The sequence below is a fragment of the Phyllostomus hastatus genome, unplaced genomic scaffold (assembly GCF_019186645.2).
Source record: "Phyllostomus hastatus isolate PE091 unplaced genomic scaffold, TTU_PhHast_1.1 phas_scaffold_755, whole genome shotgun sequence".
NCBI classification, from domain to species: domain Eukaryota; kingdom Metazoa; phylum Chordata; class Mammalia; order Chiroptera; family Phyllostomidae; genus Phyllostomus; species Phyllostomus hastatus.
This window is the reverse complement of record NW_025334039.1, coordinates 6,912,072-6,939,927: the sequence shown is the minus strand read 5'-3', so window position 1 is coordinate 6,939,927 and position 27,856 is coordinate 6,912,072. Positions and strand designations below refer to the sequence as shown.

Here is a 27,856-nt window from a genome sequence, read left to right as displayed (position 1 = left end):
GCCCCACAGCAAAGAGTTATTTGGCCAGAATGTCAATAGTACTAAGAAACTTCTCAAACCACTTTTTTTTTAAAGATTTTATTTATTTATTTTTAGAGAAGGAAGCGAGGGAGATAGAGAGAGAGAGAGAAACATCAATGTGTAGTTGCTGGGGGTTATGGCCTGCAACCCAGGCATGTACCCTAGCTGGGAATCGAACCTACGACACTTTGGTTCGCAGCCTGCGCTCAATCCACTGAGCTATGCCAGCCAGGGCAAATCACTTTTGACATGTTCAATCAGTCACAGCACCTTCTACATACACTGCAAAAATCTTTTATTGAATTTCATTTGCGTTTTTACCTTTCTTGAAGTAATAAAACATAATATACCAAAAATGTTGCTTATTTTCTTCTACTCTCAATATTAAAATGATTACACAAAAATTCACTAATTCTGTTTTTTTATAAAGATTTTATTTATTTATTTTTAGAGAGAGGTGATGGGAGAGAGAAAGAGGGAGAGCAACATCAATGTATGAAAGAAACATGGATTGGCTGCCTCGCGCACGCCCCCAACCAGGGGCCTGTACTGTAGTCCAGGCATGTGCCCTGATGGGAATCGAACCAATAACTTTTTGGTTTGCAGATGATGCTCAGCCCACTGAGCCACAACAGTCAGAGCTGGATGGGTTTTTTTTTAAATGCACGCTGATATGAGAGCTGTCATAATACAATCTAACAAAACTATTTTGAGTGAAGTTAAAGACAACTAAGCACTACTAGAGCCATCCTATGGAAAAAACCTAAGTGAACTTTTTGGCCAATCTGATATTACACAGCTAAAACTTTTAAATTTTTAAATTTTCTTTTAAAAATCACTTGGGCTGGTTTTCTTTTATCATGGTTACAAATGGTACATGCTATAAAGATACTTTAATGAATAAACCTCCATATTATTACTAATTATTATTATTATCACTATTATTATTAACAAAACAGGATCATATTATAATACTGTTCTGCAACTTGCTTTTACCCCCTGACGTATCACGGTCATATTGCTCCATGTCAATATGGATAAGCCTACGTTCTTTTTGCGGGCAATGAGCATCTTCATATGTGCCATTTCATGGTGTAGCCAATATATACACTAAAACGTACATATAATCAGACTCCCCTTACTGGATACTTGGCTCATTTCCTTAGTAATTACCAACAATGCCACAGTAAATACCCTTTTATGTAACCTTTACCATCTTGTGCATGAATTTTTTTCAGGGGAGAGTGTGAACGCAGTCCCCCCTGCCACAAATTGTGGAGTCGAGTTTCCCACATTTGGGGAAATCCCAGGGGTCAGCACATCCGAAGTGCAGTGGATAAGCCTGGCCCTGGGAAAACTACCTTCGTGATCATGGCCTCTCCCTTACCAGGTAAGTATAGTTGTGCATGGATTTTTGCAGAGTCAATTTTTAGGAATGAAAATTTAAGTTTCCCACTCAGTCTGGGTAATGGGTTAGACGGCCTTTTTAACTTACCATGACCATAGGATGCAGATTTGTGTAACCTCCAACCACCTCCTGCAGACCCCCCTGTCTGAAAAAACACTAAGTTTCATTGGAAAAATGGCAAGTTATGACTTCTTTTCAGAGTCTTCACCAGTAGATGGCACCTCGTCTTCCTTTGTATTGACTAAAATGCCCCCTAGCCCCAACGCATTCCCAGCGTGTCACTGAGCCCTCACTAACAAAGCGATGATCACATCATGTACAAATGCTCCTGTCTCTTGCGCTTATCCCGTGTTTGTATTGTTCTGGTTCCAGGACGCTGAGACTTTAAGCCAGAGGCTCTAACTTGAGCAGGAAGAGTTTATTTTGGGATGAGGAATCTTCCCCCACAGGAGGGCCTCTCAACCAGTGTCTCTCTTTCTGTGTCTTTAGAAACTGGGAAATTCTGGAAGGGAAGACTTTTTCTAAATCTGTAGAATTGACTCTTTTCTCTCAGAAAGTACCAGACTCATGTGTTGATTGGATTTACTCCCTTTATGGTGGGGAACGCAGCTGCGGGAACACTGAGGGGTCATGCTGAGAGCCATTCCAGTCAATTATGCTTGAGAAAATGACTATAAATCTCCTTAAGTATGTCGAGTTGATGGGATAAATATATACAAAGTATCCATTTCATCAACCCTATAAATATACGTGTTTAAAAGGGCCAAGGAGGAAAGAAGGAACAGTAAACGACGATTTTTTAAAATGTGATGACATATTATTTTGTTTTGTGGAGGTGTCAGTTTTCTTTCAAACAAATATATTGGAAAAGTTCAGTGTAAGAGTTTAATACTTTACTTTTCTTAATGAAATTTTGATCAAAGTGAGTATATGTTCATTTTTTTTCCTCTAAAAAATTAGTATGGCCATGAATAAACCTTCAAGAGAAATATGGGAGCGACCTGGAAATTCCTGATCTGCCTTGTCTATAAATGTGCCGAGGTTTCTCTATGTCTCTCTTCAAGAGCAATTCAAGCACATGGGATTTTCTCAGATGGATAAGAAAAGATGAGCTTTCAGTGTTGGTAAGAAAGTTAAAAATAATAATTTATGATACATTTGACCAATTGCGCCATGTAGCACTGTGCAAATTGCACTTTGGGCCCTCTGGGGATGGTTGTATACATGATGCATAGGGTTTGCTTATTATCGTGTAGCCTGCAAAAGGATAGTCCTTTAAAAACACCCAGATTTTCCTCCTCCCTTCCTCCCCTTTCCCTTTCAAACCCAGAGAGAGAATGTAAAGTTAGGGTCTTTTCTAACAAAATATTTTATAAACAATTAGGTGATGTGGAGCAGTAAAATACAACCATGTCTTTATTTTGTTCTAAGTTAGCTGAGCACATTATGAGGCTGACCCATCTTCCCAGAATATGATATCGATATTGGGGAGGGGGGGATAAAAGGTGAATTTTCAACTACAAAATTATGCAGTGTAGAATTACTATTTGCTTCCATATTTATGCAAACATGTTTTCCTCTTTTTAAGCTACGGCATTGTGTTTCTAAATCTTCTTGTCCCGCCTAAATCTGACACAGTACCAAAGCTCTATCTTAGCCTAACTTGAGATTTTAAAAAAGTAAATGATAACTTTGGAAATGGAAAGAAAACTGTATTTTTTAAAAAGATTTTATTTATTTATTTTTAGAAAGGGAAGGGAGGGAAATAGAGATAGAGATAGCCTGCAACTGAGCCATGTACCCTGACTGGGAATCGAACCTGCGACACTTTGGTTCACAGCCTTAGCTCAATCCACTAAGCTACACCAGCCAGGGCTAGGAAAACCGTATTTTTAATGTGACTTATGAACAGAATATAACCCTTTGTACCCAGCTCAATATTCAGCTCTTACAAAATATCACAACCCTGACCAGAGTGCTCAGTTAATTGGGCATCATCCCACAAACCTCAACTTTCAGCTCCAGGTCAGGGTTTGTACGAGAAGCAACCAATCAATGTTTTTCTCTCACATTGATATTTCTCTTCCTCTTTCTTCCTCCCTTCCCTTCTCTCTAAAATAAATAAGCTGCCCTGGCTGGTGTGGCTCAGTGGGTTGAGCACTGACCTGCGAAACAAAAGGTCGCTGGTTTGATTCCCAGTCAAGGCACATGCCTGGGTTGTGGACTAGGTCCCCAGATGGGGGCCTGCAAGAGGCAACCAATTGATGTTTCTCTCACACATCAATGTTTCTCTCCCTCTCTTTCTCCCTCCCTTCCCCTCTCTAGAAATGAATAAATTAAAAAACATCTAAAAATAAATAAATAAAATAAATAAGCATATCCTTGGGTGAGGATAACAATAAATAAATAATCACAAAGAAAAATATAAATATAAAAATATAAATGTAACTTATATACATTTATATTTTGTATATTTATACAAAAATATAAAATAATTATGAAATTGTTTGCTACAGGATTCTTTTTTAAAAAATTATATTTTATTGGTTAGGCTATGATAGTTGTCCTGATTTACCCCCTTTTCCCCCCTCCACTCAGCATTCCCTATTCCCTCAGACAACCCCCCACAATTGTTCATGTCCATGTGTCATGCATATAAGTTCTTTGGCTCCTCCATTTCCTACACTGTACTTTACATCCCCGTGGCTATTCTGTAACTACCTATTTGTACTTCTTAATCCCCTCACCTCTTCACCCAGCTCCCACTCCACCTCTCATCTGGCAACCATCTGGTAACAAATTTCTTCTCTCTTGCTGCTTTTAAGAGCCTCTCTTTATCTTTAACTTTGGCCTTTTAATAATGATGTGTCTTGGAGTGGGCCTCTTTGCATCCATTATAATTGGGACTCTCTGTGCTTCCTGGACCTGCATGTCTATTTCCTTCACCAAATTAGGGAGATTTTCTTTCACTATTTTTTCAGATAGATTTCTGATTTCTTGTTCTTTTCTCCTGGCTCCCCTATGATGCAAATGTTGGAAAGCTTGAAGTTATCCCAGAGGCTGTTTATACTATCCTCATTTTTTTGTGTTCTTTTTTCTTCTTGTTGTTCTTATTGGTTGTTTTTTGCTTCCTTATGTTCCAAATCATTGATTCAATTCTTGGCTTCATCCACTCTACTGTTATTTCCCTGTAAGTTGTTCTTTATTTCAATTGGTGTATCCTTCATTTCTGACTGGATCTTTTTCTATGCTGCTGAGGTCCTCATTAAGTTCCTTGTGCATCCATATAACCGCTATTTTAAACTCTGCATCTGACAGATTGCTTATCTCCATTTCTTTTAGCTCTTTTTCTGAAGTTTTGATATATTCTTTCATTTGGACCATGTTTCTTTGTCTCCTCATTTTGGCAGCTTCCCTGTTTGTTTCTATGTATTAGATAGAGCTGCTTTGACTCTGTGTCTTGGTAGTGTGGCCCGAAGTAGTAGGTATCCTGTAGGGTCCAGTGGCGCAGCCTCTGCTATCTTCCAAGCTGAGTGCTCGAAGTATACCCTTCATGTGGGCTGAATACCCCCTCCTCTTATAGTTGAGACTTGGTTGCTTTTGGTAGATCAATGGGAAGGATTTACCCAGGATAGTTAGTTGCAAGGATTGGCTTAGACCACTGACCTCTAATATCTACCCTGTATGGAGGATGAGCTGTGCAGGGGCAGGGTGGTGGTGCTCTGACATGGTCTGTAGCCGTCTACTGGGTGCACTGGCCCCGGGGTTTCCCAGGTGGTGCAGACCAAGGTCAGGCCCCACCTGTGTTTTGCCCAGGGCATACTGCCTGAGCCCTAAAGTAACCTGAGATGGCTGTTACTTGTGCTGGGCTTGGAGATTCCCAGGTGAAGCCAAGCTGTAACTCTAATCTGGCTGCCACTAGGGTTTACTGAAGCCAGCTGTTGCTTGTTTGATAGGATTTAGGAGTCAAGACCAACATTCTTATGGAAAAGCAGTTTGGGTGGGCCTCTAAATTGGGTGGGGTAGAGTCTCTGGGGATCTCCAAGGCAGGTCAAATAGTGTTAGCCCAGTTGATGGAGTTTGGGATCTGGCACCAGCTTGACAGCTCTGTGGGGGGAGGGTTTAGCAAAGGAACAATGGCCTCTCCTTGCCTTGATGCCAACACTTTAGGTCCTCCCTGTATACCACTGGTGCCTTGCAAGCTACTACCCTAGTGCTGGAGCTCAGAGGCAGTGCATCTGAGTAGGTGAGTCTGTGTGTGTGTTCTTTAAGAGGAACTGTTTGGAGATCTAGCAGTTTCTTCCACTGACTCAATCCCCACTGGTTTGTGCAGCCAGAAGTTGTAGGGATTTATTTTCCTCACGCTGGAACCCTGGTCTGGGGGGGCCTGGCTTAGGGCTGGGCCTGGTCACTCCTGAGATATCCCTCCTGAATATTTATCCACCAAGTGTGGGTGTGGGATCAGACTGTTCCATGTCTATGCCCCTCCTACCAGTCTGGATGGATGTGGTTTCTATAATTCCACAGTTGTCAGATTTTCATTCAGCTTGATTTCTGACATGCCTGAGTGACAGTTCTTCTGTATTTTAGTTATAATTTTGATCATAACTGAGTGATTGTATGAAGAGGTGAGCCACATCTACCTATATCACCCTCTTGACTGAAAGTCCTCAGCTATTGACCAGGATTGCTTTTATATGAGGTTTCTTGGTATATTTAGTGACAATTATTAGAGCACTAGCTACTTACAGAGAAGCTGAAGTGTCCTGAGCAGCCACAAATGAAAGAATAGGGCTTTTCACATTTATAAATAAATAATAGTGAGTGAGTTACGGCAGTCTTTCAGAAATGCCTTCCCTTGGCACACTATCCTCAAGGTCCATCCATGTTGTTACAAACAAAAGATGTCCTTCTATCTCATGAAATAAGCTAGACAGAGAAAGACAAATGCTGTATGATATCAGTTACATGTGTAACTGACAAAGCAAATGTGTAAAAACAGAGAGTAAAATGGTGATTACCAGTGATAGGGAGGCAGGGGGATAAAAAGATGTGAACGACACAGACTTACAGTGCTGAGCAAATAAGCCCTAGAGATCTCATGCACAGAATAGTGAATATAGAAAACAAAGCTGTATTATAATCATCAAACTTGCTAACAGACTAGATCTTAGTTATTCTAATGACTAAAAATAAATAATTCTATGATGTGATAGAAATGCTAATTATTGCTACAAGGGTGATCATATTACAATATGTCAATATTACTGCATATCAAATCAACATGTTGTACACCTTAAATTTACACAATGTGTAATGTCAAATATGTTTCAATTGAAAAAAAAAGAAAGAAAAAATAATACCTCCATTGTAGTATAACGTGTGAGCTACATGTGTAAGAATTTTTTCTTTGAACCAATCAGTAACCTCCACTCAGTCATTAAAAGTCTGACAGTTGAGATCCATGGTTACAACCCGGGAACCTTTTAATCACCTGGGGGACTATTAATTTAAAAAGTGCTATTGCTGGAGCCCTATGTCACCCACCCTAATTAAATCTAGCTGTGGGCTTGGGCAAAGCAGTGAAAGCCCCCATTGTGGGTATTTTTTTTCAAGTGCCCTAGAGATGCTGATGTGCAGCAAACTACCTGTCTAAATCTAAAAGAAAATTTCCATTTCCTGTTCCCAGAGCAACTTACAAGTATCTGGTTAGATTTTGAAGTGTTTTCTCCCGTCCTCAGAAGGGGGCAAATGGGCTGTGTTAATGATATAACCAAGACAGTTGGGAAGGGGAGAGAATCTGACTTACATAAAAGGTCCAAGGGTAACCACAGAAATTATTTGGAGAAAGCAAACTTTCCTTGCTGAGGGTGCTTCATGGCTACTATTTATGATCTCATGCTTGCCAAGGCCTTTTTCTTTTTTCAGAGTCAGTTACTTAAGAAAATATAAAGCTGCACAGTTGGCTTCCTCCAATGTCTTGCCCTATTCCCATTTAGTGGGACTTAATAATGACCTGAGCCTGTGAAGTGTTCAAATGAAGAATATTTGCAGTCAAGTGCAGCCCTGATAGTTTACAGTAATGGGAAAAGGACTTCCTTCCCAGCTTTCCATGGCTGACTGAACATAGAAACGGTGCACCATAGGAGACAAGGGTGGGCATTGGAGGTAGACCACTCAGGTTCTAAATCTGACTCTCCTAGTTCCTAAAGATTTATACACTTGAAAAAATACTCAATTTATCTGAAACTTGTTTTACTCATCTGTGAAGTGGTGATGAAAATTTTCAGGGTTATTACAAGAATTAAATGAAAAACTGTATACAGAATGTAAGGATTAAGTGGAATAATGCATGCAAAATGTTCAGCATAGTGCTTGATTCAGGCTTAGTACTCAAGAAATAATAGATATTACTGTCTTAACTCTCTTCATCCACCTCCACTTAACTGACTGGCAAAATTCACCACCTCTCTCTGCTCCCTCTAAAAAAACATGCTGACTGCCACACCCTGGAATATGCTTAAGTACACAGGCTTACTTCTCCCACCAGTTGAATTATAGCCTTAGCAAGAGTATTGTTTGCTCCCAAACCTGTTTATGCTAGTTAGACTTTGTGATTGAAATTTAATTAAATATTAAGTAAACAGATGAAACCTGAATGTGGAGACTTGTTTCTATAAACACTAGGTTAAATGCATAAACAAATTAAAATGGCAGAAGTCAAAGTAGGTGTGGTGAAACAAACTGTAAAGACTCAGAAAATGGTACAAGTTTAGAAGAGTTCTGGGCAGATTTTAATTTTTTTCCCAAATCAAATAGAATTTTTATATTTAACAGTTTTCTTTCTTTTTTACACTTTTAAAAAATATTGTTGTTCAGTTACAGTTGTCCCACCATTTTCCCCTTTGCTCTCCCCTGCCCCACCCCCAGTCAATCCCCGCCCCATTGTCCGTGTCCATGAGTCCTCTATTCTTGTTCCTTGACTTGACCCTTCCCCTTCTTTCCCCTGCTATCCCCCTCCCCCATCCCTCTGATCACTGTTAGTTTATTCTTTATTTCCATGTTTCTGGTTCTAAATGACTACAACTTTTGGCTCTGCTATTGAGAAACAAATATAGGATGTTTTATGTCATTTATGTAATAATGATAAGAATCTCTAATCAGCATATTTAATAAGGAAAAAGCCTTGGTCTTATATCAAAATATTGATGACTGAATATACATTTACAGAGTTTACATTAAAAATATTGGTACATGCCATTTAAAAATTTATCAGATCTTTTTGATGAACTCATTATTTTATAATATTGGATAAAGTGACTTTAAATTATTCTTTTTCAAAGGTTTCACATTAGGAGAAAGGGGGGAAGGTGTTTTGTTTTCTCAGAACAGCCTCTTTTTGGTTGTAATTAGCATGAGATAGGTAAGAAATTTTTCTTTTGCTTTTGCATTTTATTACCCAAATTTTTAAACATAAAAATATTTTAATGAGTCTTTATTCTACAGGTATTGGAATGTATCCTCTGGGTTTGAAAACTATCAACTCATAGCTAATCTTGTTTGAATTCTATTCTACCAAGTTCCTTGTTTCTTGTATTATTTTGAAGCAAATCATATATTCTGAAAGTTGATTTTTCCATAGCTACAGTATTTTTATTTCCAATTATAAATTGTTATCAAAGTATAATATAGAAAAGTACATATATTATAACTGTTCAATTAATTTTCACATAGTACATTGGCATAAGCAGCATCTTAGTTGAGAATCAGAATATTATGACTTTTAAACTACATAGGTTAGCTTTGCCTGTTTTGGTCTTTATAAAATGAAAGCACACTATGTATTCTCTCTGCGTCTAGCAACTTTCGTTTAGCGTTAGGTTTCTGAGTTAAACCATTTCATTTATTCTCTTTACTAGCTAATATTTCTTTGTGTGAATACACCACAATTTATCCATTATAGTGTTGATGATAAATTGGATTATTTCCAGTTCTTTGATGTCATAAATGTTGCTATTATTTATCTTATCATGTACAAGAATGCATTTATGTTGGGCATATACCTAGGAGTAAAATTGCTGGGTCACATTCAGCTTTTGCATATACTGCTAAGCACTTTTCCAAGTTGATGTTCTAGTTTTGAAAAAGAACATCACTCTAATAGACCAGATTTTATAAACTTATATATTTGGTTTTTGTTTTATGGATTAGATTTTAAACACTTAAATAACTCATGTGTGTACATGCATAAAATTAAAATTAAATTCTCTGAGACACGTAAATATTGCCTATAAACTATGGTTTTTAAGTTGAGATTTCAACTTAAAGCCACAAATCTAAACCAATTACTCAATTACACCTTTTAAATTGGCATCAAGAGACTGTCTCCTAAGTAGCTCAGTACAAATGCCAAATATTAATATGAAAATATTAATGGCATGGTTTTAGTTCTCTGAAACTTTTCTATACTTAGTTCTAACTCTCCTTGAACTTTAAAAAGAAGGCACATGTACTCCGTGAAGATGATGGCTCTTCTGGTGAGAAACACGCTGTCCTTTCACAGTGAAGGCAAACACCATTCCAGTTAACAGGGGTCGTTTGAGACCCCAGACCCTGTCCAGACTGAAGACCTGGGGCTCCAGTGACATTTCACAATCCTTCCCTCCACTCTGCTGTCAACCTGAGCCCCTTTTTACAGTGGCTGTGTTTGGGGTTTTGAAAATTGAAAGGAGGTTGTCCTCTAACTTTCATGGCCCAATTCTCTGTCCATTGGCAAGTGGCTGCAACTCTGGACAAACTCAAAACCAAACTGATCACTTGCTTTCACTGCATGTTTCTTTACCTCTTTAGATTTGCACATAGGTTTCTCATTTATATCTAAAAACATTTGGACTTAAAAGGATTTGCAGATATGTGAATGCTTTTTTTCCACTTAACTTAAAAGACTTTGAACTTGATGAAGTCCAAAGATATGAAAATGTTTCTCTATTTTGCTTGATGGAGACTACAAACAATATACCTTTCTGGAATATTTTAAATGATACTCATGACTTTGTCTGACTTGTTATCCTAACTCGTGAAATCATTTTATTGATACGTCTCTCAGAGTTGAAACACTAAGACGCTTATTTGCGGACCTTCTTCCCTTCATAATCAATAGATGTGCATTCTGAAAGTCCATGTAGACTTTACTAATTGATCTCTTAGCCCAAATGTGATTTAGCCTTTTGAGGAGTGTTGCAGGTGGCACTAGATATCTGTGCCATGAGCCTACACAGGAAACATGTCTGTCACCGTCCTTATGCTAAGGGAGCAATAAAAAACTCACGATAGAAATGTGTCTCTGAAGGAAAGATATTTACTTAAATTTATCTGTGGATGTATAGTTTAATAGTTAAGATAATAGATTCTGGAAAACATACCTGCTTTCAAATACTAGCTCCACCTCTTTCTAACTGTGAGCTTTGGAAAGTTATTTAACCTCTTCATATCTCAGTTTCCTCATCTTAGAAACAGGGATAACAATGGTACTCACCTTGTAGAGATTTATGAGAATTAGATGAGATAATACATGTAAAATGCTTAGCAGGATGGCCAGGACACTGTGTTTACTAGAGGATGATGGTGACACCCCTGAATTTTCTGGGAGACAGCTGGGGGGGCGAAGCTTGCCTTCACCCAGGGAGGCAAAACGAGGGCACTGCAGGACAGCAGCAACAGTCGGGGCAGCTGAGCAGGACCAGAGTCTTTTCAACAAAAGCACAGGGCAGAAAATAAATCTGAGCCCCAGAATCCCATCTCAGAGGCCCCAGTGCTGCAAATAGCAGCTGCAGCTGCAGACCACGGGCTGGCCTTTACATGTCCACAGTGTGAAAAGACTCATGGTGACAAACTAATCTTTTCTATCACACCCACACAGAGTCAGCAATCACACATAGGAGTAAACTCTGAATATTAAGCAGCCATTTTTAGTAGCATATAGCAGACTGACCGATAACACAGACTGTATGGGAACAGGGCTTGGTAAATTTTGTATACTGATTAGAGGTTCCTAGATGTCCTGTAGAAGATCATGTAGCTGCCAGTAAAAACCCCCTTCCATCTATAGAACACTTACCATGTCCAGACACTGTGCCAGGAACTTCACATGTGTTAGCTCATTTAACTTTCCTATGTCTCTTTGGGCAAATATGGTTATTCTGTCAAACTAGACCTTGAAAGAGCCAGTAAAAGATGAATAAACTAAGGCTCAGAAGGTTGAATAACTTACCCAACATTAAGATTCTAAGTACAGAGCCAAGGTAAAACAGATGGCTCCAGCATCTCATCTGTTAAACGCTTTGCTGTGTTGCTGAAATTATTATAATATATCACTCATAAATTATTTCATGTGGTTGTTTCTTGTTACCTCAGATAGTCGCCTCTAGGGAAGGGCAGGGGGTTACATTTGTTTGTGTTGTATCTCCAAGCTCTCAACATGTAGTGGAAGATGAATGATATTTATTGATAGATGCTGAGCAACGTTATGATGGACTAGGAGAACAGGAGGAATTGGACAGATCCCAGTGGCAAAATCTCAAAGTCACTTAAAAAAATAAAAGAAATACTTGCCTCTCAACCTATATACATTTTTTTTCAGCCACAAGTTTCTAAGTGCTGATTGCAGACTTTAAAGATGATTAAGACAAGATCCTGCCTTTAGAATGCTATAGTCTGCCAGGGGTGTCCAACATTTTGGTGTTTCTGGGCCACACTGGAAGAAAAAGAGTTGTCTTGGGCCACACATTAAACACACAAACACAAAAACCGATGAGCGAAACAAAAAAAGTTTTAAGTAAATTTATGATTTTATGTTGGGCCACAGTCCTAGCTGTTCTGGGCCACATGTTGCTCATGGGCCACATCGGCTGGTCACCCCTGGTAGACCAAGCATTGAAAATTCAAATGCCCACCTGGGCTACACAGTTAATCCAAGTGAGTTAAGTGGCCCAAGAGTCCAACCAGGATGGGCTCAATGGAGCTCTACCTTATTGTTTCTACCTGGACCCAGTATTTCCAAGAGAGGGCAGAAATCCAGATTTTTGTATGATTTTTTAAAAAAATTTATTAATTTATGTACTTATTTATTTATTTATTTATTTTTAGAGAGATGGGAAGGGAGAGAGAAGGAGAGGGAGAGAAACATCGATGTGAGAGAGAAACGTTGATCAGTTGCCTCTTATATGCACCCTGACCAGGATGAAACCTGCAACTGAGACATGTTCCCTGATCAAGAATCGAACTGGCGACCCTTCACTTTGTAGACACCCAACCAACCGAGCCACACCAGTCAGGGCTGTATGATTTTCCTATGAAACAAGTGTGTGGGTGAAGCAAAATTTATTTGCAAACTGGATTTAGCTCACAGGCTACCAGGTTGAGATCTGGTTTAAACAGTAAGACACATAAATAAGGACAATAGGAGGGAAATAGACTGTTTTTACTATACAGGGAGTATATACAAAGTATTCAGAGAAGTCAGAGATCATTTCAAGCTAGAGCATTGGGGAGACTTTGTGGAGGAGGTCATGTCTGAGTTTATGCTTCCAAAATGGAACAGCTTTGGAACCACCATGATTGATGGGAAGTAAAGCTGTTCCAGCTGCAGGAAATGGTAAAAACAAAGGCCTGCAGATGGGAAATAATAGGTCAAGGTCAGGGACCTTTGAGCTTCACTGTACTTTGTGTTTGTTTTGTTTTGATTTTTAGTGTCTTTCTAGAAATATATTTATTGCATATGTCATTTATAGTCATCAGAATTTGGAAAATTTTGGGTCATTCCAATAAGCATTTTAAGCACAGAGTAGAAGATATGGAGGCTGAAAATTGTTAAGGCCCATAAATTAAAGGAGATACTAAGGCAAAGGAACTCTCATTGCTTATAGCCTACTGCATGGTGTGTGGTAGGACATGAAGCTTAAAAGAACATCTGAGTCTTGGAAGAGATCCAGCAAAGGCACCAGGACTAATTTGGGAGATGAAGGGTATGTCTTATGAGGAGCGGCTTAGAGGGCTTAACATGCTTCAGCTTTAAAATAAGGCGGGTGAGCAGAGTTCTATTGATAGCCTGCAGGGCTTCCAGTATGAACTTGTACTTGGTGCGAGAGAAAATTCAAAGTCACACTAAGGAATGTCAAGAAGGTGGGCTCCTTTTCTTTTTCACTTCAAGAATGATGAATCCAGACACATTTGGTGCAAGAAAGTTTTTAAAACATGGAATGGATTTCCATAGACTATTTTGGGGAATGTATTCAATTTTATCTCCATCCATTCCCTGAACTGCCAAATTTAAAGATCAATTATTCATAACAGCAATTTATAATGTCATGGGTGGAAATATCACTGTCCTGGTAGTTGCACGTGCCTATGGAACAAACTTGACACAGACACACATATGTGGAGGCAAAATTCACTTAGTCTGAAATTTGACATATTCACCAAACCTTCACCACCTTCTTCACTTGTTCTTTCTTGTTTCATATACTATGAGGCTGGTTATGGCTCAGAGAACTGGTAGACTTAAGTCTGTAAGTGATACTGTGGGGCCAGTCTTCAAATTTTGAACTACTAAATAACCTGCTTTCTTTTGTATTTTAACTAATTTCATTTTGGATCCTGGTCCTCTTACTTTTCACAGCTTAGTTAAAACTCAAAAATTTCCACAATATATGCATAGGAAAAAACTGGAAGGAACTCTAACTATTTTGCCCATTGCTATCATTCTTAACTGGTTAATGAGTCATATTCCATACACATTGTAGGTTCCGAAGAGAAACTCAGGCTCAAGGTCAGAGATGGATTCTGGGAGTCATTCATTTGGTAGTAGCTGAGAATCTGAGAGGGGATTGGCTCACTAAGGGAGACTATGTCCACAGATGCCAGAGGGCCAGGAGAATTGAGGAATGTCCTTCCATCTCCACCAGGGCCCAGAAAAGGAGGAGGAAGAAAGCAGGGGAAGAGGCGAGGTTTTTCTACAGGCACTTAGATCCATGAGCCCTTTCCTCCTGGTCACTGTCCTCTTTTGAAACCAGCCGTCTACACAAAGCCCTTAAGCTATTTTGTTCACATACTTTTTGCTATGAACTGAATTGTGCCCCCTCATTCCCAATTCATAAGTTGAGTCCTGACCCTCCAGTGTGAAGGTATTTGGCCATGGGGCCTTTGGGAGGTAATTAGGTTCGATGAGGTCGTGAGGGCGGGATCGTCATGATGGGTTCAGTGTCCTTTCTAAGAGACACTGAGAGCTCTTTCTCTGCCTCTCTTTGCCGTGAGGACACCATGAGAAAACTGCCCTCTGAAACCAGGAAAGGGGCTCTCACCAAAACCCGACTGTGCTGGTACTCGGATCTCAGATTCTAGCCTGCAGAACCGTGAGAAACACATTTCTGTAGTTTAGGATATGCTGTTCATGGTACTTTGTTATGGTAGCATGAACTGACTCATGTACCTTCCAAAAATTTTTTTGGACAATCTTTACACATTTGCAGATTGATATTTAATGCTTTCTATCATAAACTTAAATAGTTATAAAGAATGTCATTTTTCAGCCTTTTGTAAAAGTTGGCATTAAAAATAACAATAAAACTGTAACCTCACTATTTTAAATATCTCCTATGGGATAAAAATGTCATAGTGATATGATACCCACCATAACATATTAAAGGTATGTAAATAAGCTCTTTACCCTCTGAAAATTTAACATTATTCCTTTTCTGAGTGAAATTTTAATTCTTTTTACCTCACAGGATTCTATTCCCATTTAATATAATTTCTTGCCTTAAATGCCTTTAAAATTTTTTTCATCTTATATTTCTCTTCCTCAAAAGATATTTAAATAGGAATTTGGAAAAAACATGTTTTTCCTGTGACTACAAGACTTGGAAGTGTTAAAAATGCATTTGCAATTAAGCAAATATTATAAAAATTATTTGTATGCAATTGATGAAAATAAGATATAACTGATACATAATTATTAAACACAAAATAATATTTTATTGAAAATGCACCTGTTAGGTATGAAATGCTTTTTTAAAAGATTTTATTTATTTACTTTTAGAGAGAGAGGAAGGGAAGGAGAAAGAAAGGGAGAGGAATATCAATGTATGGTTGCTTCTCATGTGTCCCCTACTGGGGACCTGGCCCACAACCCAGGCATGTGCCCTGACTAGGAATCGAACTGGTAACCCTTTGGTTAGCAACCCAGGCTCAATCCACTGAGCTACCCCAGCCAGGGCTTTTTTTTGTAGTTTTGGTCTTTTCTTTTGCTCTTTTATCAATTAGTTTATTTATTCATGGTTGAGTATTTATTATAAGAAACAGAATTCAGTATCAATATCAGACAAAATATTCCAGCCACTAAGGTCACATATTGTATGATTCCATTTATACAAAATGTCCAAGATAGGGGAACCCACAGAGAGAGGAAGCACACTGTTGGTTACCAGGGCCGGGGCAGAGGGGTGAATGGGGAGTAACTATTTCCTGGATGACAGGATTCCTTTTACGGTGGTGAAAAGGCTTTGAAAGTAGGTGGAGGTGAGGGTTATACAGCATCCTGAACTTACTAAATGCCACTGAATTGTTCACTTTAAAATAGTTAATTTTGTGGATGTATATTTTACCTCACTAAAGAATTAATTAAAAACCCAATAAACTGGGGGCAGTTGGGGAGGGTAAGGAGGGATGAGTGGTGATGGAAGGAGACTTGACTGAGGTGGTGAACACAATATACCATATACAGATGATGTATTATAGCGTTGTACCCCTGAAATTTATGTAATTTCATTAACTAATGTCACTCCAATAAATTCAGTTAAAAAACAATATAAAAAATTTAATGCCTTAGAAATGAAGAAATAAATGCCTTTTAAATAACTCTGGATCAATGAGAAAAATTAAAACCAAAGCTAAAGATTACTCAGACATTAATGAATAGGTTGATATGTTAAGTCAAAATCTGTAGGATGAGGCTATGTCCCAGAAAAAAATGTCTAAATTAGCTCTTCAACACTGAAAAAAATTTCAAAAGAAGTTATGAGAAGAAAAGATAATAAAGCTACAAACAAGTTATTTCCAAACACCAATAAAAATAGTTATACTCTGCAAAACATATTATGAGAAAGAAAGAAAATAAAAATATTTATTAGGAATAAAAATGGGGCATAAAAATCACAGGCATTCCAAATATTACAAATTAAAGTAAAACATTATATACAGGAATATCCTTACTAAATCTTGAAAAAATAATTTTCTAAGTTAATTGAAAAGAAAGTAAAAAACCCTGAACATCTCAAGGTCTAAAGAAGAAATTGGAAATATTCTTAAAAATTTACAATTTGCAAATGGGTCAGATCAGATGGTTTTATAATTAAGTATTAGTTATCTTCAAAAATATATTTTCCTGTTATTCAAACTATTTTAAATATTAGAAAAAGATGCAAATATCTGTAATCAATGTTATGCTAACATAATTGATATGATACATATAGCACAAAAAAGAATTTATCAAATAATTTGACAATATATAAATGCAAAACTATATAAACCAAAATATTAGCCAATAAATCCATAATTCATTAATAAAATAATAAATATGCTGTAATAAAATGGGATTATTACCAAGAAAGCAAGGATTATCCTACATTTGGCAACTTTTCAAATTCATTTTATAAGCAAATATACAAGAAAAACACATGATTATAGTAATACATACAAAAAACACATTTGATGGAATTCAATAGTCATTACTGTTAAATAGTTAAGTAAGCAGAGATTAAAAAAGAACACCTAAAGTGACAGAGTATTTACTGCAAGATATTAGCAAGTATTACATTAAACTTTACTGGATCCAGTTCAATTAAGATCAAGAATAAGAGGGAAAGACCCACCCTGCACAATATTGTAACATTGTATTTGAGCTTTTAGGTAATGTCATGAGAATATAAAATAAATTCAATAAATGTTAAAAAACCAAAATTATTATATTTGCATATTATGTAATTATACAATTATACAGTAAATAGATATGTGACCTTCCTAAAAATCCTATTTGAGCTAAAAAATAATTTTAACAAGTGGCTAGATACAAAATTATTATAAAAATATCTGTATAGCTTTTCTTCATACTCTCAGCAACTAGTAAGAAGTGGAAAAGGAGAAAAGAATTACATTTGAAATAGTAACAGAAACCATAAACTGCACAGGAATAAATCTAATATGAATGGCATAGAATTTTAATAGGAAAAAGTATAGTGTTAGTAATAACTATAAAATAATATCTGACTTGGGAGATGTACCATATTTCTAGATGAGAAGGATTGATATTATCAAATGACAATCATCTATGAATTAATATATAACAATTTATATATTTATAATTAGAATATCCTTTGTGTTGTACGAAGGTGACAGGAACTGACAAAATATATTTAAAGTATATAAGGAAGAACACAAATAGAGAATTGCAAAGAAAATTTTTAAAAATTAGACCACAGATGTGAGGCTTGCACTATTAGATATTAAAACTTAATGCAAAGCTAATTAATCCAAATAATATGATATTGGCTGAAGATAAACACATGGGACGGTGAAAAAGTAATACTGTGTCTATAAATAGATTGAAGTTTATATGAGAACTTAAACCTTAGGTTGCATCTCCAGTCAGTGGTAAAATGACTGTGAAGTAGTGCCGGCATGACTCCCTGTTAAGGTGGAGCTGGGGCTGGGGCGGGAGAACAAACAAGTTTGGACCCCTAATTCACACAACAAAAATATTTAAATAGTTAGAAATTCTTGAAGAAAATTTATGAGAGTATTTGAATAACCCTGGGTGGAGAGACATTTTTAAGTAAGATAGAAAATCCCAAAGTGATAGAGGAAAATGTGACAAATTTGAATAAGAAATTTTAAACTCTTTTATGGCAAAAAAAATATCATAAAATCAAAAGGCAGAGTTAATAGCACTAAAAAATAAGGTATTTGAAAAAAAGCAGTCACAGAAAAATATAGAAATCACCAATAAACATGGTATGTTGCTTAACCTTTCGAAAAATGGAAACTAAATTAATGAGCAATCATTTCTAACCCACTAAGTTGATAACCCACTAAGCTGATAACTTGTATGTATAAGAAAACAAGCAATCTTGTACATTGCTGATTGACCTGTTAAGTAGGCAAATTTGGGGGAAAATAATCTACCAAAAATCTTTTAAAGATTTAAACTATGCATGTACACCAGCAAGCTCACTTTTAACAATCTATCGTAATAATTTAAAAGTATCTATACAAGTCTAAGGTTATAGTCTATTATGTTCATTGTAGTGTTAATTGTAGTGACAATACATTGGAAACAATATGAATGTCCATCAAAAGAGAAGTAATTGAGAATACATGGCACACTATGGTACATCCATACCCTGAACAATTATTATCCAGCTATTTAAAAAGTGTATATATGTATGTATTCTTGTATATATACATATCAACACAGATGTCTATGTGTCTATGACAGGTTAAGTAGAAAAAGCAAGTTGGAGAGTAAAAGTTGAAGAGCAAGTTGAAGAGTAGATAAAAATAGATGAAGAACTTTCTACATATGAATATATGTTTGGATGTGTATATATGAACACAGAGGAAGTTTAGACCATAATTCACACCTTGAAGTGAGGGTAAGGTTAGGGAGAGTGTGAGGCTTATTATTCATACTCCTCTGCACTGTTTGGTTGGTGCAGGGAACATTACAGATTTTATTCTGAAAGGCATGGCAGAGACTGGTATTTGCCTTTCCAACATCCGTTCCCTTTGTTCTCTTTGATAACAGGAGCCTGTGGCCACTGAGCATGAAAGCCTACAAGTCCCAGCTCTTTGGGGGACCAGTTATGGCCATGTAATGAAGTTCTAGCCAGTGGGATGTACTGCATGTTTTCTGTGGGACTTCAGAGAAGATTCCTTAAGGTGGAGAAAGTGAGTCCTCTTCTTCTCTGTTCTACTGCCCAGAATGTAGACACAATGACATGAGCACTCGCTGCCATTTTAGAGCAGGAAGTCACCTGAAGGGTGGCAGGGGCGGAAGAAAGGACATGGATTTTTCATGAGTTTGCAGAGCCACTGTCATGGCTCTGAACCAGTTGCTTTGGACTTCCATCATGTGATTGAGAAAGACTTCTGTCTCACTTTAACCATTACTTTGTGGGTTCATGCTATATTCAGCCAAACCTAACCCTAAAGAACACAAACAGGGAAAACGATAAAACATTTAAGAAGAGGAAACAAAGAAGAGCCCTGTAGACCACTTTCCCCACTCCCTGAGAGTGATGTTAGAGATGAAGAGTCTGCAACCTTCTGAATGGACGTACAAGATCTGAAATAGGGGTTATGTGTTCCTGAAGCAATGCATTCCAGGGAATTGACATGTGTACTTATTATTCTAATTTAAAATTTTACTTTAACCTCCCTGGCTGGTGTGGCTCAGTGGATTGAACACCAGCCTGTGAACCAAAGGGTCCCAGGTTTGATTCCCAGTCAAGGCACATGCCTGGGTTGTGGGCCAGGTCCCTGGTTGGAGCCATATGAAAGGCAACAAATCAATGTTTCTCTCACACATCAATGTTTCTGCCCCTCTCTTTCTTCCCATCTTTCTAAAAATAAAAAAATAAAAATCTTAAAAATAAAAAACAAAATTTATTTTAACCATCTAATACACTCTACAACCATTTATTCTAGAATTTGTTTATACTTCCAAATCTTCCAATTACATTTTGTCCTTTTGCAATGAAATTCTTTATTACCAAAAAGTTTCCCCCGGTCATAAAATATTTTCTCCATGGGTTGCAATATTTCCTGGCACACGTTCACTTCAGTAAAATGATCAGTGTATTAAAAACCCAACAGAATTTCTGCAGAAGCCAATGATGGCTCAGCACTTCTTTTGTGGCATGTGTGAAATCTGCCCATCACTATAAACATTCTTCTGCAATGTGACACTTGGGCCTTATGTCCATTTCATATTTGGTGTTCAGTGTGCTGGGAATGCTAAAGAAATTATTCCTTTTCAGGGACTACCCGTATAGAATCACAATGTTAAACCTAGAAGGGGCTTCAGAGGTCATTTTATATGCTCCTCAATTTACACAAAAGGAAACCGAGGCCCAGAAAGGCCGCTTGCCTTCTTTAGAGTAACTCAGCTGATTAACAATGATTCAGAAATTGAACCCAAGGGTCTGACTTCAGATTGGAGGTTCTTAGTTTGTCTCATCTATTAATTGACACTCTCATGGAAGATGCAGCAGAGAAAAAAAAGATTTTTCTTTTTTTGTTGTTCTTTCAAGGCACATCTAACTTCGTATATAGACTATGCTGCTTTCTGGCTGATGTTTAACATCTCAGAGCAAATAAATCTTTCTGAAAGCAAAACAATGGGATCAGTGGCTCCACGTGGTTGAGAAAAGGGCTTTCTTTGTAGAAGATGTTCATTGACCATCCCGATTGCTCCCCTCCCCCACTCCCCACATAGCTAAAGCATGAAGCTATTGAGTTCTAAGTTGAGTTTCCACCCTTATATGAAAAGTTAGCTTGGCACAGAGTTTGGTAGAGCTAAGTCTGACCAGCTGCACTCTCAGCCACAAGGGAAATTAAATGAGACAGTGCGGCTGGTTCAGAACAAATCAATCAAAGTCTCTTGAGAATGATCTTGAAAACGCATAACAATAAAGGCACTCAAGGAGTCTTTTCATATAAACTAATTTTAGTCCTGGTCTCTGTGGTGCTGTGAATGTGGACAAAGAAAGTAATGTGTCTTTTTTAGTTTGACCACTTGGTAGTTCATAGTTCTCCATCAGTTCCAGGAGAATTTTGGGAAGAAGAGACCAAATCTGACACAGTCTACCAATATCTTAAGTTACATTTGTGTGTCTGTTTGCCCTTTAGAAACAAAACCATGGCTAGTGGTCTGTCTGACTTTCTTTGCCCATGCCCCATACATTTTTAAGTGCACAATTCAGTGGTTTTTAATATAGTCACTAAGTTGTACAACCATCACTACAATCTAATCCCAGAACATTTTTATCATCCCTAAAGGAGACTCCATATTCATTAGCAGTCACTTCTAATTCGACCTTCCCCCAGCCCCTGACAACCACTAATCAACTTTCTGAGTATCCTGGGCATTTCACGTAGATGAAATTGCACGATATTTAGTCTTTTGTGTCTGGCTTCTTTCACTTAGTACAATGTACTCAAGCTTCATCCATGTGGCAGCCTGTATCATTTCTTTATTCTTTTATATGCCATGTAATTATTTTAAATGATGTTTCTTTTTTAATTTTATGTATTTATTTTATAGAGAGAAGGGAAGGCAGGGAGAAAGAGAGGGAGAGAAACATCAATGTGTGGTTGCCTCTTGTGCGCCCTCTACTGGGGACCTGGCCTCCAATCTAGGCAGGTGCCCTGACTGGGAATCAAACCAGTGACTAGATGATGTTTCTTGAGAAGAGGTAAAGACTGATATTCCTTAATAGAACCCTTTACTATTCTTGGAGGATAAAATGAGAGTAGATATTGAGCATAAAAATTTGGCTTTTCAAATTAACATTATTATTGGCAAAAATAAGAAAAAATAAATCCAATAACTAAGAATGAACAAAAACAAAAATCTAATGGGACTGGACAATCATCATCTTAATTCAGAGGTTTTCCTTTATAACCTTAGTAAAAAATAAGGTAGATGTTGAATTCGTATATTACACTTTTTAATTTCATTTTTTTACCATCTAGCAAACTTTTTTCACTCTTGAATCGACACTCGACTCCGTTAGAGAGAGAGAGAGAGAAAAAAAAGAGTAAGAAGGAACACGAGGCTGCAGCTGAATTTAGAAAGTTAGAGGTGTTCTCATCAGCCACATGAGACCGACAGGAGGTTGCTTCCAGTAAGGGAGAGAGCAGAGTGCAGACAACAGATGTGAGAAAGGTCCTCCTAGCTGTCAAGTTCCAGCATCCTTGTGCTCAAGAAGGGGCGGTGCCACATGATTGATGTTCAGAGGCAGTACAAAAGCACAGGATTTCTCCCCAACTGCTTGTCACACTGACCTGCACCATCTCTCAACTGCTCGTGGGGTTTCTGTCAACTACTATTGGAAGGGAGCAAACTCTTTGGAGAACAACTTTTTATTGTGGCCATGCCAGAACCTACGAAGGGTAAGACTCATCCATAAATCATTTTGTTGTACTTTTTAAATAAAAGGTGTTGACTTTGGTATTTATTTTTAAACAAATCCAATTTCTTAAATAGACTATAAAATAATAGAATCACTGTGATTTCAGGAAAAGATCCCTGATAATAAAGGGACCAGAGGAAAAATATATGAAAAATATACCAATTTGAAAATATCTGATGAGGATATTTTGTAAATGGATATTGACTGAAGTTTCAAATAATAATTTTATATTCAATTTTATGGGATTCTTAAAGTAATTTAAGGATGTTAATTGCTTATGGTGAGCAACTTGCATTTTCAAGTATATTTTCTTAGGTTCAATCATGAATTTTTCACCATGAATTTGCAATCTGTGTATGGGGGAGTGACTTGGAATGCTTTTTTAAATGGTTAATAAATTTGATCAAGATTTCAAAAAAGAATTTTTGACAGTATTTCCAGATTTGCTCTGTTTTTTTTTCATGGACAGATATATAGATTATACAGATGGAAGCATTTTTTACTTTTATCAGTGTTTTTGACACTTCATTAGTTATCATATTATTAAATCCTTGCATGGAAAGAAAAATCAAACACCTGAGTAAAAGAGAGTATCTTGAATATCATTGATGGATTGTGTTCTTTAATGAGTTTTACTGTATACAATTTCATAATATGTAGCCTTTGGAAAATAATTAAACTGAAAATATGAAAATATTCTTATTAGAAGAAATGTTTCTCCTTTCTATAAGAAAATCAAAATTTTGAAAGTACAAATTAATAATATAAATAAATTGGAACTAGGAATTACGAAAATGACTAATGAAAAACACAAATTAACAGCACAAGTACATGTAGTTTATTTGGAATGGAAATGTCACCTTAAATTTTTATTTCATTCATATTAGCCTTCATTACTGCTCACTGAGTTTTTATTTTTCACTTCTGTGAATAAATGTAAAAAAAAATGAGCAGGGAGCAAAACATAGTATTTAGTTTATTCATTTTTAATTCTTAAACTGTGATTTTGAAGAACCTTGAAAAAAGATGCTAGACGTTGAACCCAGGTTAAAATACTAACCGAAGTCTTTGAAATATATTTTCTTTATGTAATTAAGTAACCAGTGTTGACAGGCTGTGGTGATCGGTTTACAGGTTGGCTTTACTTAGTGGTGGAGGGCATTGATGGATGAAGTCTTCCACCCGAAATAACCACACCAAATGCATGCATTAATATGGGAACTTAATCCGGACTATCAGGCAGGGAGTCCAAACCCTGCTAAAGTGTCTTATTTGTAATGCAAATGATTTACATGTGTATTAAGTGTCCTTTTTATTTGATCTGTCACTTGACCAGCCTCTTCAAGGCTTATTTGGATGAAATGCATTCTACGTTTCCTGAGGACAGAATATTGTTTCAATTATCCCACATTTAGTGGGTGAATTTGCATAGATTATTTCAAAGCCCACTTGAAAATGACAAGAAAGTTGACAAACTACTACACAGAAAGATGACAGACTGTATGGCCTATAATGCCAACTAAATTATTCTGATTGCTGAATGTGATAAATGTTTACTTTGTGTCTGACTATTCAGTCTGACCCATTCCACTTTTAGAGACAATGACATTTTAGAGCTACAAAGAGGAAACTATATCTTTAACTTCAGCTCACCCCCACCTCAAATGTATATTTTTAATAAAGTAACAGAGATACAAAGTCCTCATGATTTTCTTTTGCTATAAAAGCACTGTTGATATCCACCCCCTGCCGCCCCCCTCCCCGACCCAAGGCAGTAATTTTATACTCATAGATTCTTGGTTGGTTTAAATTTGGGTGGTGGGAGTGGAGATAAAAAGAGAATGACTGGTATATTTAAAATCCTTTGAGGAAGTACAGGGACTTTAAAATTTGTTTCCTCACCAGCAGAAATGATTCCTAGAGAAACTGCACCTTGAAGACTTTTTCTGGTGAAAACATTGCATTTTAACATTGTTTTGAGCCAGAACAGCAAGGACTGTGTCAACTCAGGAACTATTCTGGTCTTTGTACCTTCTCCTAACTGATTTCATCCTTAACTGGGATTGGTTTTGTTCCATGGAAACATTCCTCTGAAAGATAGCCTCAAGAATCAAACTTGCCTCCGCACCAATTCTTCAGAGTCACTTCAATCTGCAGGAACATTCCCAAGGGACAGGTTCCTCCAGCCCCTGCAAGTCGTACCATCCCTCTTCCTCATGGCCAGGAAGGACGTGACCACTTGCTGTCACTCTTGATAGACTACACGGGCTGTTTGGCCCTCCTAGGATCCGGGAGGACCTGGCAACTCTTTGAAAGAGGCTGAGTTTTCAGCACCCGAAGTTGCAAATGATGTATCTCTCAACTGCCTCCCAACCTACTGTGACCTGATTCTGGGACCTTCATGTTGTCGGGTCTTGGAAGAGCTGGACCTTTTAAGGAGGAGGGCAATGTGTAGGTGTAACTCTGGGCCTCAAGGAGGAACTCTGGTGGAAGTGACAGGGTCCTTGTTTAGACACTTGAAAATATTCTGGGTGACTTGTCAACCACTTTTGGAGGAAGAAAGTATTATTTTTAAGGAGCAACCACTTCCCATTCCCTCCTCTCCACCTTTATCAGTTGTGTACTTATTCTTTAGAGAACGATATTACTTGTACTGCCAGTTCTACATAAAAGGCCTATCTTACACTTTGAATTCATGCAGAACCTGACGCCTTGTAATTTCAAGTTATTCTATTCTCATAGCGAGAGAAGGTGTGAGAAAAAAGCTGGAGATTTGGGGGAATGCTTTGCACACATGTATATATGTATCACCCATTAATGGAGCATTTACCATGAGCCAGTTTCAGGGATTTTAGAAATATGTTTCAACATGGTCTCTGTTTTAAAAGCCCTCACAGCCCCTGGGTTCTACTGTGTAGTTTAAAAAAAAAATCACCTTTCACTGGAAATTTTTCTTTCCTGTCAAAATGCAATTTTATCAACATGAAGTTAGAAAATACCCAAAGCCTTTATTCTGTGGTAGAATCTCTAATAGTTTAAAAATACTATAAACATCTCTTAAAACCCCCAGAAGATGATTCTTCAGAATTTTATCTCTGTAGTTTGTGATAATTAAAACCATAACACTGGTTCCTAACACACTTAGACAATTGCTAACTGTCTAAATCTCAAGATACCAGCAAAACTCTCCTCTAAAACATCAAGTTGAGGCTTCAACACAAATTTCACTTTTTGTTACATATCGGGCCTTTTTATATTTTATGTACTTAGCTTGTAGGAAATAGGCAAAAGTTCTTCCTTGGTGTTTGTGTACTTTCAAAAAACCCTTGGGAGACTCACTGCTACTTCTTCATCACCCATGTGAGATCTCTTCTTGCAAACTCAAACATATGGAAAGATATACCTCCATTTATGACCATAAATTTTAAGGGGCCATTCTAATAACTCTAAGAATCAAAGGGATGGCATTGCTGTGACAGATTCTTTTGCTATATCAACATGCAATACCTATCTGCCTAATTTGTCTTGGCCCTTTTCAGTAGGAATAGGCAGGGATGCAGTGAGGAAGAATAACTTTAAGTCCAAAGGACTGTTCTGTTTGCTCTCTTTCTGTCTTGGTTTCCCTAGAGATTTCATGACATTTAAAAATTCTGATAAAGCCCCCACACTATCCCAGTGTAGAGCAGCGTTCATTACCTCTTGCCTATTTCTCAACATTGCTCAAGGATTAATCATTATCAGAAAGGAAACCATAGTGACGGAAAATCTCCCTCTTCTACTTACTCTTTGACCTTCCTTTTCTAGCTGCATGAGACTAGATGGTTTATTTCAAACATCAAAATAAACTTGTCTTTAGAAAATCATCTAATATATAAAATATTACCTTTCTCTCAAACTGGGGCAAAGTTAATTTGCAGTAAGTAAGAGAAAGAATGGGAGAAATACCTCCCCCCTAAGAGGGAGGAGGTATTTTATCAAGGGCAACTACTGTCTTATTTTAAGGGGTTCATTTAGGCGAAGCTAAAGATTTGGAAGAGACACAAAGACATTTGATGAATGTCACAATATCTTTCTCCCCCTGAGAAAACATCGCTATGCTGTACTGGAGCAGTCTGCAGTAGATCTGAGCTGTCTGTTGTCAGAAAGAACACTCTGGGGCAAATGCACACTAGAGGGACTTAATACTTGGCAAAATCATTCTTTTTCAGTAGCCTGATTTTACGACTGTCCGGACTGCACCTGTTAGGAAGATAAATAAAGGATTGGCCGATTCTTTCCTTTCATGCGCCCTAAATACATTGCCTTAAAAACCCTTGGGAAAAACAAGTTGTATCCTTACTTCTCCTCCAGTCATTCAGGAAAAGTCTCCCCCAGAACTTTGAAACAGCAGCAAAGTAGGCGAGTAAGAAAGTTGGTGGAAGGAAGAAAGGTCGAGGGTTGGTGCTCTGGCAGCTCTGAGGGACCCAGTGAAAGGACAAAGCGTGGTATTGTGCGTAAGGATCCTTGGCTCTCTCAACGGCTCATTTCATTTTGTCCATGAGACGTGGCCTTGAGACATTGTATTTTAGAGTCGCTATGAACAATTGGCAGAGTTTTCTTATTTATACCAATTTCAAAGTCCCTGAAGCTGACATGAGTATTGGAACAAATTACCCAGGCTGAATGCACTTTAAAAGAAGAAAAAAAAACAAAAAACACTTGGGCACAAAAATAAAAAGATAAATGGTCACTTTAAAACCTTGAGTGAATATGAAACAATGTTTTTGTAATACTTCCATGAACAAATATATACTCTTCTTTTTTTTCATTTCAGAGAGTTGTGGGAAGAGGCTGCTCTGAAAAGAATTAAGTGCTATTGTTTTTACAGCCCTAGAAAACGTTTCCATTAAGTTTGCTTAAATTCCTGGTGATTGTTGCATTTAAATTTATTTGTAGGCTCTTTATGGACACACAGAGAAGAATTTTTATTGTTGTTAATAATTACTATTTTTGTCTGTACTCCCTTTTAATTAGTCTATGAAACCTATATTAATAGACACAAAATACTCTCGGCAGCCAGTGTGGTAATTCTAGATCTCATCCCTAGACATGCTTGGGTGAGTTAGGTAATGAAGAACAGGCTTAAAGCTCCAGCAATCAAAAATAAGCAGAAAACTTTTAATTTTGTACATGTGGCTGA

The 27,856-nt window shown here is 37.3% G+C and overlaps 1 protein-coding gene and 1 non-coding gene across 15 annotated transcripts in view; one reads left to right on the top strand and one right to left on the bottom strand.

Moving 5' to 3' along the window:
* Positions 1 to 1,256: 1,256 nt before the first annotated feature.
* Positions 1,257 to 1,419, bottom strand: LOC123810767. Its single transcript, XR_006784319.1, has one exon. It is a non-coding gene; the product is annotated as a U1 spliceosomal RNA (small nuclear RNA).
* Positions 1,420 to 22,505: 21,086 nt separating this feature from the next.
* The window catches only part of MYBPC1 (myosin binding protein C1), a 79,137-nt gene continuing 73,786 nt past the window's right edge, over positions 22,506 to 27,856 (top strand). For all 14 annotated transcript variants that reach the window (XM_045826422.1, XM_045826417.1, XM_045826414.1 and 11 more), the window contains exon 1: positions 22,506 to 22,657. In XM_045826422.1, coding sequence (XP_045682378.1) covers positions 22,639 to 22,657 — 19 coding nt within the window. In that variant the 5' untranslated portion in view covers positions 22,506 to 22,638. The remainder of the gene's footprint in view (positions 22,658 to 27,856) is intronic.